Source organism: Pygocentrus nattereri, chromosome 30 (genome assembly GCF_015220715.1).
Source record: "Pygocentrus nattereri isolate fPygNat1 chromosome 30, fPygNat1.pri, whole genome shotgun sequence".
Lineage (NCBI taxonomy): Eukaryota > Metazoa > Chordata > Actinopteri > Characiformes > Serrasalmidae > Pygocentrus > Pygocentrus nattereri.
In genome coordinates, this window is record NC_051240.1 from 19,957,384 (window position 1) to 19,972,709 (window position 15,326).

At 43.0% G+C, this 15,326-nt stretch overlaps 1 protein-coding gene across 2 annotated transcripts; it reads left to right on the plus strand.

Moving 5' to 3' along the window:
• The first annotated feature begins 377 nt into the window (after positions 1-377).
• Positions 378-14,771, plus strand: marchf7 (membrane-associated ring finger (C3HC4) 7). Of its 2 annotated transcripts, none has more exons than XM_017722236.1 (11): positions 378-462; positions 3,031-3,225; positions 5,222-5,380; positions 5,628-5,793; positions 7,168-7,353; positions 9,521-10,616; positions 11,408-11,577; positions 11,756-11,859; positions 13,038-13,139; positions 13,313-13,361; positions 13,896-14,771. In XM_017722236.1, exons 2-11 carry the CDS (start codon positions 3,043-3,045, stop codon positions 13,997-13,999), a joined length of 2,319 nt encoding a protein of 772 aa, XP_017577725.1. In that variant the 5' UTR covers positions 378-462; positions 3,031-3,042; the 3' UTR covers positions 14,000-14,771. The 2 variants fall into 2 exon arrangements, with proteins under 2 accessions (XP_017577725.1, XP_017577726.1); XM_017722237.2 differs by lacking the exon at positions 378-462 and adding an exon at positions 499-1,052.
• Positions 14,772-15,326: the final 555 nt, after the last annotated feature.

The window sequence follows — 15,326 nt, forward strand, 5'->3', positions numbered from 1 at the left end:
CGCGACACGTCGCCCTCTGCTGGCCAATTAGACCAACGACGACAACGTTAAAAAAAAATCCGAGCCTGCCTTTCAGATTATCTCTTCACTTAATCAAGTCACCAGGCGCATATTTGATTTATCCTGAATATCTTGTGCGTGCTATTTTTTTTTCATGTTACATTAACACACGCGCGCAGAGTATTATATGATCTACTGAACTACAAGCGAGCCGCTCAGCGCAGACACCGACTCATCAACTCCAAGCCGTTTAAGGAAAATCAGCGATCCTATTGCACGAACCAGGCGAAGGGGCGGGTCATAAGGCTGTGCGCCCACGCTCATTGGCTGAAAAGCCTGTCAATCACCTGGTAGCGAGCAACGCGGTGCTGCCGGTGTCCGTTTGCACTGTGCATCACATGACCTGCCCTATATCAACATACGGCCGCCATTAGTACTAAAGGCAGAGACGGGAAATCAGAGGTGAGACACTTTAGCTTCGGTTGTAAGCGCGAACGTCCACTTTCGGCACGTTGATGCTCCGTTTTTGGTCGATTAAAGTGAGGAAAAGCCTTCTCGGTTTGTGTTCTGACTCGAAGACGCACCGCAAAACCTTGTTTTATCAGCAGAAGTGGCCAGAGTTGTTAGCTAGCTGGCTAACGCTAGCGGGCTGCTATCTTGCTAACTCGGCCGAAAACAGGGCCTGGTGTTTTTCCTCTCGGCTGCTGTCAGAACCGCTTTAGCTGATCCGTTCGCATTTCGAAAGTTTGACGTTGCAGGGAGCGCGTTTACACTGGCCTCTCTGTGAGGCGGAGATCCTGGGCTGCTTGTTGGGCCGCTAACTGAACATCGGCGCTTCAGCTTAACCCGTTTTTATTTCCTCCGGTCGGTTAAAATGTGAGAGAGACGGTTTAACGGCTCGGGCTCAGACTCGCTTTCGGGCACTTCGTCTGGACTGCTGTCCCCGTTGCCTCGTAGCTCGAGTTCTGTGTGGCTGGTCTGTAAGTTGGACGAAGCCAGGTCGTGGTGCCTGGACGTTGCTGTCCCGAGGCCAGAGAGGGGCATTTTGAAAGGTCAGTGTCGTGTGTGTGTGAGCTGCTGGCTCGGCTAACGGTCTCGACTAAACGCTTAGAGCTGCTCGGGCATCGCGCTACTTTACCTGTCTTTCGTTTCACGAGCTGGCGTAATAAATCCCCCGCACGGTGGGCCTCGACTTCTACTCTATTCAGGGAGCGAATAAGAGAAACTGGATGAAGGGACCAGCGTTTCGAGCGCTTATTGAAGATCTTACAAGCTCTTGAGCTGCGCTAAAGCGGCTGGGGTGGCTGCAGGAAGGCCGGCTGTGAGTTGGAACAGCCTTGAGGAGCTCAGGGTTTGTCTGCACCAGCTACACAGGAAGAACTGGATGTATACACACCCTTGTATTTGAGTAATAACTTAAGGCTCTGGCCTAAATTCCACTGATTTTTCAGAGTGTTTGCATGATGAAATGGTTCAAATGTTAACAAGGTCATTCAGAGTGGTTTGATGCCAAATCCTCCTTTCTGAAGTCGAGTTGTTTACAGGGGGGAGGGGGGTAAACAGGAATCAGACATCTGGGACGTGCATTGTCTCTGAAAAGCTCCCTCAGGGAAAGGGGGAAGCTGTTGCATGACAATGTTTTGCCATGAATTTGGCCTAAAACATGTATTTCATTGGCAGAGAGGTACTTACAGGGCGTTGTAAGGCAAAAAGAAAAAGTCCTCAAATAATAATTATGCAAAATTTACCACTATTTTGACGTTTATCAACATTGCATGCAGAAAACGTGTTGACTGGTGGTTTTGGATAGCAAATAACATGGCTTCATTTGCATTGTAGACATTGCGAATCCTGTTTCCCGTCACCACGACTGAGTCGGTAGGTTTTTCTACAGGCTAGATGTGAGCAATACGTGAGTTGATGTCTTGATTTAAGGGTTTATACACTGATCAACCAACTGCACATGTTATTACACAAAGAAATTGGATCAGTTTAATTGGTTTTCGTGCAGTTCAGTGTGTGAAGTGTTACAGCAGTCGGTGGTTCTTTTTTGAATGTTGATTTTTGGTTTGTTCCAACTCCTCAAGCCTCAGAAAAACTAAATGGGATGATTCATAATGTGTTTACAAACTCCCTTGAAGCATCACTGTGTACCCACTGCCGGAAAAATACCAACAGATCCAAACAATAAGGGTCACAGAAGCAGTCTTTTCCTTCCTGCACTCCTTCAGAAGTCCGTGGAAGCCATGAAATGCTGGGGAACTTTCTAGAGGCGTTGAGAATGTTCTGGATAAAGTTAGGGGTCTCTCAGGGGTTCTCCTTCCCTCGCAGTACCTCTTTGGGGCAGCATTTTCCTGCAGGTTAACTTTAGCAAATGAGAGTTGGAAAATAGCAAGAGACCTATCTTAACCCACTGTATCAGAAGGAAGCTATTTTGATACCGTACTGTAAGGGGGGGGTATTTATAGAGCAGCTGGTGCTGGTTCTGTGTGACAAGTCCGTCCGACAAAGTTAGTAATGTGAAAATAAACCAATCATGAGTTTATTAGAGCGGTCCCCGATTGTAAGCAGTCAAGGCTCCGTGTGTTCTCAGCTGTTTGGCTGAGTCGGTCTTGAGTACTCCTGGATCGTAAAGCATAATTATTTATAACCTCACCTCTTTGCACAGCCCTAATTCCTGAAAATGTCTCCAATGCGTGACTGTACCCAGGTCCAAGGTTGGCGATAAGATCTTTTAGAAGCCAGCGTGATGTTCTTATCGTGCCGAGCAGTCTGCTGTTCTTGATGACGGTGAAAACAGTCATACTGAGTCATGTTAGTGCTGAAGGCGCATGGCTGTGAAATGAATTCCTTTTAATTCATTTGCATGCTCAGGTCACTTCAAGAACCCAACCGGTATTTGATCTGCAAGGCTCTGTTATGACCCGACACCCTCCATGTATTGTTAATTTATTAAGCAGTAAGTGTTTCCACAAGTTGTTTAAATGTTTTAGTCCCCTAGTCAAAGTGTCTTTGATCTGTATCTCACAGTCACCCTCAGCAATGGATTCCAAGCCTCGTCGGCTGCCGTTCACCATCTCCAGCTCTTCGTCCCTGTCCTCACCTTCATCCCTCTCCTCTTCTTCCTCGGCTCTCAGCGCCAGTCGGCTGTATGGCAGAGGGAGTGTGCTGGGGAGCGATCGTTTCAGCAGGGGAGGTGCAGGAAAACTAGACTCTGACTACCAGGTACTGAATCTAGATGCAGCTCCACAGTGAGAAACCTTCTCCTGGGCACAGTAACTGTGTGGTCGGGTTCAGTTTGCCCAGTTACGCCCCCCCCCCCCCCCCCCCTTGTAATACTGAGAATTAAAAGTATCAGATACCAACCCAGTGTACCATCTTTAAAAATATGATGGTTTAAAATGGACTACTTTTAAAGTTCTTCGTTTTAGATTTGGTTGCCACTGATTGGTCTAACTGCCGGCAGTTCACAAGCTCTGTGTTATAAGGTTAAATTTCCCCACTTAAAACATAAGACATTTTTGATAATGTAGGCTGTAATGAAAAAATTCCGCTTTTGTGATTTTAAAATTGCACCCTATTAAATTGTGTTTTTGTTATAATAACCATTAATCTTTCTGTGCTGGCTTCAGCTTTTCAAAGTAATGCTGTTACCTTACAAGAAGAAATGTATAGCCAGTAATTACATACAGAACAAAAGTTTGGCACATTCACAAAAAACATGACTTGATGTAGTCCTATGAAATTTAAATGAATTACATGCTAATGTAATTTAATGACTTTTTTCCTCCATCTGAAAAACTCAGTTTGTGAATTTGATTGTGCTGGCATGCACTAGTGGAGGGAGAAAACATTAACCAATATCATGTTTCATCTCCCACTTCCACTGTCACTGAGCTGAAACTTGCAGCTAGCACAGCCTCTCGCTGGTACCAAGTACTTAACTTTTCTTTTATTTTTCAAGCAGAATAAGCAGCTGTGATATTTTAAGCTAGATCTGTCATGGAATTGGATTAGGATTGTGTGGGGTCTGTCTTTCTGTCTTTCTGTCTGTCTTAGTTTTGCTGCTGGTGCCATCTAATACGAGCTACTGGGCTGGTGCCAGCTTTAATCTGTGTTTGTAGGGGGAGGGATTGCCTTTTATCTCACCCTCTCTTTAGAACTGCTAATTACAGTGAACGTATTGGCCTGATTTCAGCATTTAGCCCAATTGTAGAACCGTGATATAATCAGATGAGGTTGGGGGGGAGGTGGCCCTTCAGTACCTGCTTCATTTGAAAAGTTTTTGGAAACTTGCGCTGCCTTCTGGGCTCCTCTGTTTAGATGGAAAGATGGAAATAGATCTACAGGCAATATTAGCCCTACTAGTTCTGTTAGCATCCTGCTCTCAGCGGTCCTGCTGTGTCTATGAGAAGCTCTTCGTGTTACACAAGCTTGGGTTATTTATTTATTTTTTTACAGGACAGGCCAGATTGCTGGCCCCTAATGGGTTTCAGCCAGCTTGGCACGGAGTGTCTTGCTAGATAAGGTTACCGGAGCAGCCGGAGTTGTTTTTGACCCTGAGAATGTGTGTGGAAGATCACATGCAAATACAAGTGATAACTAAACACCATGACATGACGTTATCCAGGGTGAGCACAAAATGCTTTTAAACACGGCTCGTCACCACAAGCCTCCAAAGCGCCTTTGTTTGCTTTAACCAAACCAAAACAAGGGGGGCCTTATCACACCTTGGAGGACGTGTTTCTTTGTTGTCCCCAACTTGTAATGCTGTAGTGCTCTGTTTGTAAGAAACTGGGATTTGGAAACTCTTCTGAAAAACAGAGGTGTATATTTTGTGTTAAGATATTATGTAGTTTATGATAATGATAACCTGGACCGTGACATGCTACCTCATGCAGGTATCTACCCAGGGTGGAGAGAGTTTTAGAGAAAAATGGTTGCACTCTGAAATATCCAGTGGCATCTTGTTATTCTCAGATTTAATTGGAGCAATAACTAGGAATTTAATCTCAACAACAGGCACTTTTGTAAATGAGCATTGGTGGCGTATTAACATAGTGGTCCATTTTAATATGCTGGCCTATTTTAGCTGCTTAGTGTATTCCTGCCGTCATGCCATTCAGATTAACTAGTTACCGTGAGAACATGCCAAGAATGATCTGTAACTAATTTCTGTCTATCCTGTAACCGTAACGGTTCTCTTTTCCCTGTATTTCAGAGCCCCTGCCTTTCTGGAGGCCCAAGAGATTACAGCTCCTCAGAGAGCCGACACTCCAGGTGGAAGTTGTCCACGCCCCTCTCTTCCTCTTCCTTGTCTTCCTCTTCATCATGTGATCGCCAGTGGACAGAGTCTTCCTATGGGGGAAGAAGCAAACATGTAAATGTTTAACTTGTTTCGTTTGGTTATGAGCCACTTATTCATGCTTTTCTTAGAAGCTTGTCTTTCTGTAAGCTTACATGCAGATCAACATCTTGCCTTACAGGTTTTTTGTCTTCTCGCTGATGTGTACAGTTTGACTCCAGTTCTTTGCTGTATTTTGTCTCTGTGATCATCGATGAGGTCACTTGCTTGAGTCAGCATGAGATAACTGTGGTTCTCCCCCTCCCAACGTGTGTTGTTACAGGTTGACTCAGAGAGAGGACTAGGGTCATACTCCAGCCTCCTTGGTGCACCTCAGGACAGTGAGTCCAAGAGAGCCAAGCTGTCCTACACAAATAGAGCAACATACAGTAGAAGCCCATTTACCTCCACACCCAGCAGCACATACTCAAACCTGGGAGGCTTGCCAGGTACTCTCACATTGGGCAGAGTAAAGTCTGTGAACATATGTTGATGTAATTATGCATGAAATATGATTCTTAGGAGACTAAATCTTCTGTACTAGCTACATCCTTTAAAGCTAAAGTCATAGGTAGTGGAACAACAAACGAGTGGTTTAAAGCACTGATGTCAGGGTGTTAAATAGTAGGATGCATCAAATCCCTTTTCTTTTTTCCCTTCAGACCACAAAGTACACGTTTTGTAGTATTTGCTGATAAAGATTCCGATACCATACTGAGTAATCTACTTAACTTGAAGTAGTTGTTGGAGCAAATAAGTGCAACGTACTTTTCATTTGTCATTACAGTTTATCAGATTTTAAATGATGTGCATTCGCTTGTGAGGTCACACGAGTTACCTTGGCTTGAGTAGCATCACATTTGAGAAAAGCAGGTTTGTCTCGACAGCAACCTCTGCAGCATAGTGACCGCAGGAACCACGTTAAAGGTTAATGCATTCGTGGAGCCCACATTTTGAGTTTTGTCTTGAGGGGTGTGTGTGTGTGTGTGGGGGGGGGGGGGTTAAGCTGTAGTTGAATGTCGTTTAAAGTCAGACACACTAAGATTTTAGGAATCTTGTGCTTTGGTGAAGCACATTATGTTTAAATGGGTCGTGTATGAATATCGTACAGTCATATTTTTAGCCTCCATGTCTCCACTCTGTCTGTCTGTCTGTCTGTCTGTCTGTCGCCAAAACTTGACCGTATAGGTCTGGCAGGAATTTGCCAAGGCAAAATGTTTAGTGACCAGCAACTTGGGGTTCTTCTGCCACAGTTAAACAGTTGCTGCAATGTACTGTAGGCTGAAATCACCTGGTGGTATCAGATGGTATCGGTTGTTGGTGTTGGCATTTTTATGAGTATCGGTATTTGTATTGATGCATCCCTAAAAAAAAAAATTCTGCAAAATAATGTACATTTTTTTAAAGTCGGTTGTTGCATGTTATGACAAAAATCATGTTGCATGAATGCTGTACCTGGCCATTGAGGCATTTGTTCCTTATTTATAAATGTATAAATTGCAAGTGATGGTAAAGTTGATAAAGATTAGGATTGTGTCAATTTTTATTTTGGTTATGTAAAAGACTGAAGGTGAATCTTGGTATGGAAGTGCATGTATGCCTCTGTTTGATGAAACATTTAATGTATAGTAATTTTATATTTTATACTTAGTTTAATTTAAAATTCAGTTCACTGGTGTATGAAGCCTAAAAACAGTCACAAACACTTTGTATAGAAAATGCAGAATGTACTGTGAAGAGGAATGTTGGTACATTTTATAACATTTGTATCTAATCTTTTTCTTTGATTATGCAGGTAAATAACAAACTGACCTTGTGTTTAGATTCATCTTGGAAGTCCACATTCAGCCCTTTGTCCAGGTCCTCTTCATCCTCTTCCTCCTCATCCTCCTCGTCTTCATCAGAGGGTCTGTGGGCTCGCAGGGAAGCAGAGAAGAGGGTGGACCCTGGACTGACCAGTCTGGGGGAGCACCACAGCTATAGACCCACATCACTGACCTCCTCACTGTGTACGTATAAGTTTACCCCAGACCTGCACTGCTGCCTACATGCCTCTGACTTTAGCCCAGATTGTGGTCTCCAGTGCCTGAGGTTTTTTCGATGCTCTACGTTCAAGACCTGAGCTGTTCTGTCAGTCTTCGTTTTCCTTTGCTGTTTCACCCAAAGTACTTGACCTGTACATGTCCAACAAACAATTATAGCATTTCAGGTCAGTTATTTGAAGATGATTGACCTGAATGATTCACACTTTTTGAGTAGGTCTGTGGTTGCTCTGATTAATCTGCTGCTTCAAAGGAATAATTTGGCACAAATATGTAGTAAAAAAAAAATTGTTGGTTCAGGTAATGCATATTTGGTAGATCAAATTCAGACATTAAAATGACTTTTTTGTGTGATGTACTTTTTCCTCATTTTTGTAGCGTCAGAAACCACATGCACGTCTGTTTGAGATTGCTTAAAATCTGTGCGGTTGGAGTCCAGTGTGCGATCATTTAGGCAAGCTGGTTGAACAGTGCTAAGTGGTTAATTGGATATAACCTCCCTTTACTTCTTTAACTACTGTAGCCTTATCGCTCCAGTCCAGAACTAAAGAACATTAGACACCAAACTTTTCTTAGCTGATCACACTTATCTGGGATAAGTGGGTAAACTTATTTATTTATTTATCTATTTATCTATTTATTTATTTATTTATTTATTTTGGCCATACTATTCCTTTAAAGTCATATTAACAATGCAGGTCTGCTTTAACTGGAGCACAGAGTGAATCAGGATACGTCTGAGCTCTACATATAACTCGAATCATAATTCAAACCAGACATGCCAGACTATAATTCACTAAGCCACCGTGTTGTAAACTTTGAGGTGAGCTCATAAACAACCTTGATTATACTGTACACATTTTAGCCAAAATAACATTCAGACTCTCAAGAAAATGTTTCTGTACTAAGTTGTGCATTTGCCATGAGAAATGTGGGGAAGTTGCAATTTCCCTTGCTGTCAAAGTGTTTGTGTTGGATAATTTATGCACCATTAACAAACTTGCCACAACTTACAGTTTGTTTTCAGTGGTGATTAGAGTTTGTCTCATGCAATCAGGCTTTTTACAGGAATGAATGTTGTAGTAGAGCCACCAGTAACTAATGAACAAAGGTTTTCTGGGTTAGAGTTTTTAAGAAAATAGTGAAGACTGAGACAGTAGAAGGCAGAGACAGGCTAGGATTGTGTGGGAGTTGTGAACAAGTAGTACTTCTTATCCACAAGGAAACAAAACAGAATGTAAACTTATTAGATGTTACAGCAGAACTAGCACCATTGGATTTCTTGACCAGAAATGTTTTACTTCTGTGTGTGTGTGTGTTTAAAAAAAAAAAAACAAAAAAAAACATATATATGTGTGTATATAATTTATTTATTTATTTAATTTTATTATTATTTTTTAAAATCTTTTTTTTTTTTGGCTTGAAGTTTTGAAAAAATTCTGCATCGGACTAAACACTTGAGATGTCAACAAGCTTTCAAACTTTGTTGGAAGTTATGGATCACCTATACTGTGCCCTCTATACTTATCAGTGTTGGGTGTAATGATGCATGAACATCTTCTGTGGGCTTTCTCACTGTTTAGCTGAATACAGGGTTAAGTATTCAGTGATTTTAAAGCTTTTCCAACATGATTGCTGTCATAACATTTATGTAACATTAGAGAATGTAAATTGTGTTTATACTACGCATAAATTCAGGAACAAAAGTATTTCAGGTCATTTGATAGTTGATTCTGTTAAGACATTGAGTTATTTGCCTGTTTTTAAAGTTAATTTCTACTTTTTGAATTCGATGAATTTCACCATTGAACGACCAATTGATGACCGCTGGGATAGGCTCCAGCACCCCCCGCGACCCTGAGGGAGAAGCGGCTTAAATGGATGGATGGATGGATGGATGGATGGATTGATTGAATGACCAAATGTATGATGACTGACAATCATGTCACTCAAGCAATGTTTGACTGAAGATAATTATCTGTTAATATAATCTGTCTGTATTTTCAGAATTAAGCCCCATGCTATAGGCATCTGTATCTTTACAAAATGTCCAGGTTGTTTGGGCTGTAATCCACACGTTTCTGTTCACTGAAGTCCAATCTTGAAATGTAACGCTTCATATGTTGCATTTCAGATCGCCCAGAGCGTGTGACCTCCACTTATGCCCAGGGAGCTCGACCCAAAGAGAGCCTGTACTCCTCCCGCAGAGAGAGCAGCTCAACCAGCCATCGTCTCTCCTCTGAGTACCTCTCATCCTCCCTGGAGCGCAGCTCCCACAGGCTGGCTTCTGATTACCAGCCAAGTCCTCGTCTCCCTCGAGACACACCGAGCTCCAGTGCCACCCGCACCTCAGTCTCTCGGTCAGATCCTTTGTGCCTCTCCTCCTGGAGCTCCTCCCCTTATACGGCCCTCAATGAGTGTACTTCCAGCCCTCCTCCGTCTAGACCTGCCCCTGTGCCAAATCCCGCTCCCGAGGGCGGAGACTCGGATGGCAGAAGCACCACCAGAAGGCTGCTGTCCCGTCTCTTCTCCAGGCGCTCCAATCAAGAGTCTAGCTCCACCTCCAGCACTAACTCTGTCTCAAGATTGTTTGACACCACCCCTGAAGAGGCCCCTCACAGCGACGCCCCACCCACAGTCAGTAGGGAAAGTGTGGAGGCAGATCCAGCACAGGCATTTGCGTTCCTGCGCAGGCGTGAGCAGGCTCTGTCTCCTGTGCAAGAGAATACAGATGTGGAGCCAGAAGCAGAGTCCCTCAGGCCTCCCACAGGGCTGTCCTGGCTCAATTGGAACCGCTGCACCCCTCTGTTTTCCCGTCGCCGGAGAGAGGGCCGTGACGAGAGTGCCCGTATGGAGGCCCGCCAGTCACCACCGTTCCCACTCAGCAGTCCAGAGGGGCGCAAAACACCTGACAGGGACACACACCATGATGATGAGGAGGAGGAGGAGGAGGAGGAGGAGGAGGATGATGACGTGTCGGAGGGAGCAACAGCTGCTCCTCCTGCTGGAGCCTCAGGACTCTCCTCAGCCCTCTTACAGGATGCCTCCCGTCTTCAAGGGCGGAGCCCTGGTGTTACCAGGGTGCTGTCGAGCCCTTTGTTCCGAATGCCTGAAAATGTAATCGTTGGATTGGATGTTGGGATAGAGGGGCGAAGTCAGGCTGAGGCACAAGCAAAGGAAAAGCCTGCTCCCTCCAGAGACCCAGAGAGACTTCGGAAGATTCAGGAAAGGTGAAATACTGTCCATTGATCATGATTACCCTTTAAAAGCTGCAGTTTGAGTAGAATTCATCCTTTGGTTCTACAGCAGAGGCTACCAACGCAGGTTCTGCTGTATCCTTGTTCTGCACATTTTAGAATTTTCCCTGCTCTAAAAGACCCTCTTCAACTCATTAAATGCAGAGTAGTAAGTAAATTAGCTGCATCAGGTCTGTTAGAGCAGAGTAAACGGCAAAATATGCCAGCAGGTCTGATCTAGAACCAGAGCTAGGAGCCAGTGTTAATGGGCACTCATCTGTGGTGTACTAGATCAGTAACTTTATCTAAAGCTTTTAGTCACATTGTGACTGGAAGTTGAGGCTGGGGTAGCAGTCTTTGGTCTGTTGCTAAATAATGCATGAATGTTGTCTAGTTGTCTGGTACGCAGGAGGCATTTTATGGCAGAAATAAGGTATTGCTGCAGGAACCCTTGCAGTACAGTGGCTACAAAAAAACGTATGTGGTCATTTTGGGATGTACTGGACAAAATTGCCTTTTATGTATCTCAGTTGGTCACTGCTGCACAATGTGTTCTTTCTATATCCCTGCACCATTTAGGGTTGTCTAGTGTGTTGTACCCTTTCAAATTTTAAGTCGATATTTATCATCCTTCATTATTAGTCATGTCGTTTTGCAAGAAAGTGTTTTAAAACCAGCCTGCATGCGAGTTCCCAAACACCACAACATTCAGTGTGCATCATTGCCCTTTTGACATGGCCACTATTTGGCAAATTTGTTGACAATGGCACCGTTTTTCTTGATAGTCTGCTATTGGAGGACTCGGATGAGGAAGAGGGGGATCTGTGCAGGATCTGTCAGATGGGAGAGACCTCAAGTTCCAACCCGTTGATTGAGCCGTGCAGGTGTACAGGCAGTCTTCAGTATGTGCACCAGGACTGTATCAAGAAGTGGCTGCGCTCCAAAATCAGCTCCGGTAAACATCTTGCCTTTCCTCTGGTGACTAATCCTTTAACTTGGTCATTGATGATACAGGAGTCATGAAGAAGCATGCAGCAGCTGAAGCAAATAGAAGTCGTATCCACCTATTAATTTCCAATTTTGTCCTTTAATGTTGTTCTGACTCAGCTGCTTTGGCTCTCGTGACTCTGCAGGTTCGACCCTGGAGGCTATCACTACTTGTGAATTGTGCAAGGAGAAGCTGCACCTGAACATCGAGAACTTTGACATTAATGAACTGTACAGATCTCATGAACGGGTAGGAGCTTCTTGCACGCACGCACGCACACACACACACACACACACACACACACACACACACACACACACACACACACACACACACACACACACACACACACAGCTGCGACAGATTTATTAAAGCAACATTTTATAGTTGGCCAGTAATTGATGGACTCACTTAAGGGTACTGTAACTTGGATTAAAACAGTAAACATGGTGATACTGAAAATGTGACTTGTTTGTTTAAATGTTTAATTGAAACGAATGCATCTATATATAAGTTGAATCAAGAGTTAGAACCACTCAACTGCTGTACCTGATCAGGACTGTGTGGTGTTTTTAGACTGCTATTCCTTCTAAATATACATCCAGGAACAAGGAATGTGCATGGGTATTTGAGTGCTTCAGCTGTTCCATATGCCAGTATTTGAATACTGAAGTCACTATTTGCATGTTACTTGCATGTACAGCCTAATGATTTAATAGATTGGTGATAAATAAATAAATAAATAAATATTTATTTATTTTTCTGTTTTAATATTTGTAACACGACTGTTTTTACTTGTCTGCTGGCAAGAAACTACTTCCTGTAGAACAAGGCCTCACCAGTCCTCATCAGCATCCAGCATTGCACTGCTTATCTCTAGTGAAGAGGCTGAGCTGTAGCTCATTTGAAGAGGCAGTCTGTGTTACTTTAAATCAACACATTTCCCTTTGCCTACTTTTTAATAGGGGGAAAACATTTTTAAACATTCTTCTGTGCTAAATGTTGGTGCTACTAGCTTTTTTTTTTTGCCTCCAAACTACCCATGATGTCACCTCACAATGTAAACCTACAGGCCTGTTTATTTTGGCTGAATTCCTTTTTATTCCCATTTAGTTTTGTCTTCCCTGCAGTTAATCGAACATCCGGTCATTAGCTCTTATGATGTGAAAATGGCCAGAATGCTGTTCCTTAACAAAAAAGTTAATGGCATGATGAGAGAAGGAAAGAAACAAGGTGTAATAAAATGACTCTTAATTCTGATTGGAACAAGCAAAAACTAAACAGCACCCAAGACATAAGAACTTCAGATAATATACTTTAAATATGCATGTATTTGAAATCTATGGATAGGAAAGAAATGCTGAAAGCGAGATATTAAAGTGAACTGTGGCTCCTGTCCCATAAGTATCTGAATTGTTTGGTTTCAGTCCGAGTACGAATTCATCAGCTGTGGTCTGTACCTGGTGGTCCTCTTGCACCTGTGTGAGCAGAGGTTCTCTGATGTTCTGGGAGCAGTTAATGAAGCTGGGGTAAGCACCTTCAACTGTACACCAGCTTATCCATCTCAACCTGTCAGATCTGTATCTCAGCAAATAAACAATCTCTCCCAAATAGAGTACAGTTCATTTTTCCTTTGAAATGTGACTTTTCAACAACAATGTGACGTTTACTTGAAGAAAACATTCTCCCCTCTCTCGCTCAGTTGTTCAACTTGGCGAGAACTCTTCACGAACACATGGACAATCTTGAAAGTATGTTTCAAATAGCTTTTTCTCTTTCTTTACTTTGGTTCTTCCTCACCACCCTTGGGTCTTGTTGTCTAAGGTTGATTGATTCAGTGAACTTGGTAATATCTGAATGCTTTAAGTTCAAAATGGGCAAAATTGATTAGACTTTTGGGTAAGTACTATTTCACAGGTCTAACGGTAAAAGCTGAGTTGTATTAAAGAAATTGCTATTGGGGAAGATGGGCGTGCTGAAGCATGGCTTCGGATATCCGCAAACAGATGTACTCGCGAATCTGCTACGTAGTGAATGGATTAATTTTATAATCACATTTATAATGACACATTTGTTATTGCATGCCCACTGCAAGTCTTTAAGCTCCAAGTTTTACTTCTAAATTAATTCATTGATTTTAATTGACCTTCTTTTAGTAATGTTTCCTTATGTGTTCTAATGATCTGTTTTGCTGTTCCTCTCACTCTCTCTTGCCCTTCATTCATGCTCACTCTATCCCTCATTCTTCCTCTCTTCCACTCTTTCGTCTACTCTCTTATTCTCAGGTTCCTATGCCGAATCTGACGAAGACGAGGTGCAGGACAGCAGGCCCTCTATTGACTTCTGTGACCTAGAGGATGAGGAGGAGGAGGAGGAGGAGGAGTTTTAATCATGTTGAAGGTGGAGTAGAGAAAATCGCCGACAATCTGCCTCCTCTCAGCGCTCCACCTCTGCTCGTTCGCCCATTTGAGCAGACATTCGAAACGGCGTCCCAGTGATGGTACCTTAAACACTGTCTACAGCCCCATGAAGGGTTCTCATGATATGCAGATAAACTTTTCTTGGGGAGTGTTTGGCCCCCACAAACTCACTCACCCATCTACCCTTGGGATTTGATTGAGAACTTTTATGTTCATTCTGTTTTTTTTGTTTTTTTTGGGTTGTTCTTGCATCTGAAGCTGCCGAGTGCACTATGAAGCTTTATGCAGTGAGAAGAAAGAGCTGTTGGGCTGTTAAACCATGAGTGCTTTATTTGTTTACTATGCTAGCACGAAGACTGGGGAGAGGGCGGATCAGCACTACAGGGGCTGGGTTCAGTTAGATGGAGGTGCTGTGGATGAAGTGAAGCAAGACGAACCTAAACGGTGTAAGAGTATATAAGGGCATGGTGAAATGTGACATTGTATCAAAGATGATGGAAAAAATAATTCCCTTTAATTTCTTCATGTTTAATGTGACAAATGGATTTGCTTTGAAGTGAGTTTTTGGAGAATGAGTGTGAGAATGGGGATGACTTTTATTCAGAGAGTGTTCACGGTCGACTTTTCCATTGTCTGTTTAAATGTCGCTTTCTAATTGTAATTTGCTCTGCTTACTGATTTCTCAATTGAATTAAAGTAATAAAAGTTTGTATGGAGGTACGTCGCACATCTGCTTACTGATTTCTGGGCCCGTGTGTTCATTTATTTTGTGTAGAAGTGGCTTTCTGACACATTCCTGTTTAATTTGGTTCCAGAATAGGATCGGAAGTTCTCCAGATTGGGACATTAATAGGGGTGGGGGGTTTGAGGACAGAAGCTTGTTGGACGTTAGTTTGGAATAAGGTATTTTTAGCCCAAGTCTTGGGCCCAATCCCATTTCACCCTTTGCCCCTGTCACTTACCCCTTAATATTAATGGTAATAAATAATTGCCCCCCTCTTTGAAGGCGTATGATGCCCTAAATGTAACTAAAGCCCATCAGTGAGGAGCTGGACTTTCCCCTCCTCTGCGGTCACTGCAGACCGGCAGGGTCGCCTACAGAGCAGCACTAGTAGCTGTTAATGAAGCAAAGTTTTTATTTTTAAAATTTTACTTTTTTTTAATTTTATTTTTAGTTTTATATTCATTTGAGGTTTGTCCCATTTCGTAGGGCAAGATTGTAAGTCAATTCCAAGGGGTTAGGGTTCCAGTCGAAAACAATGTGTAGGGGAAAGAAGGAGAAATGGGATTGGGCCT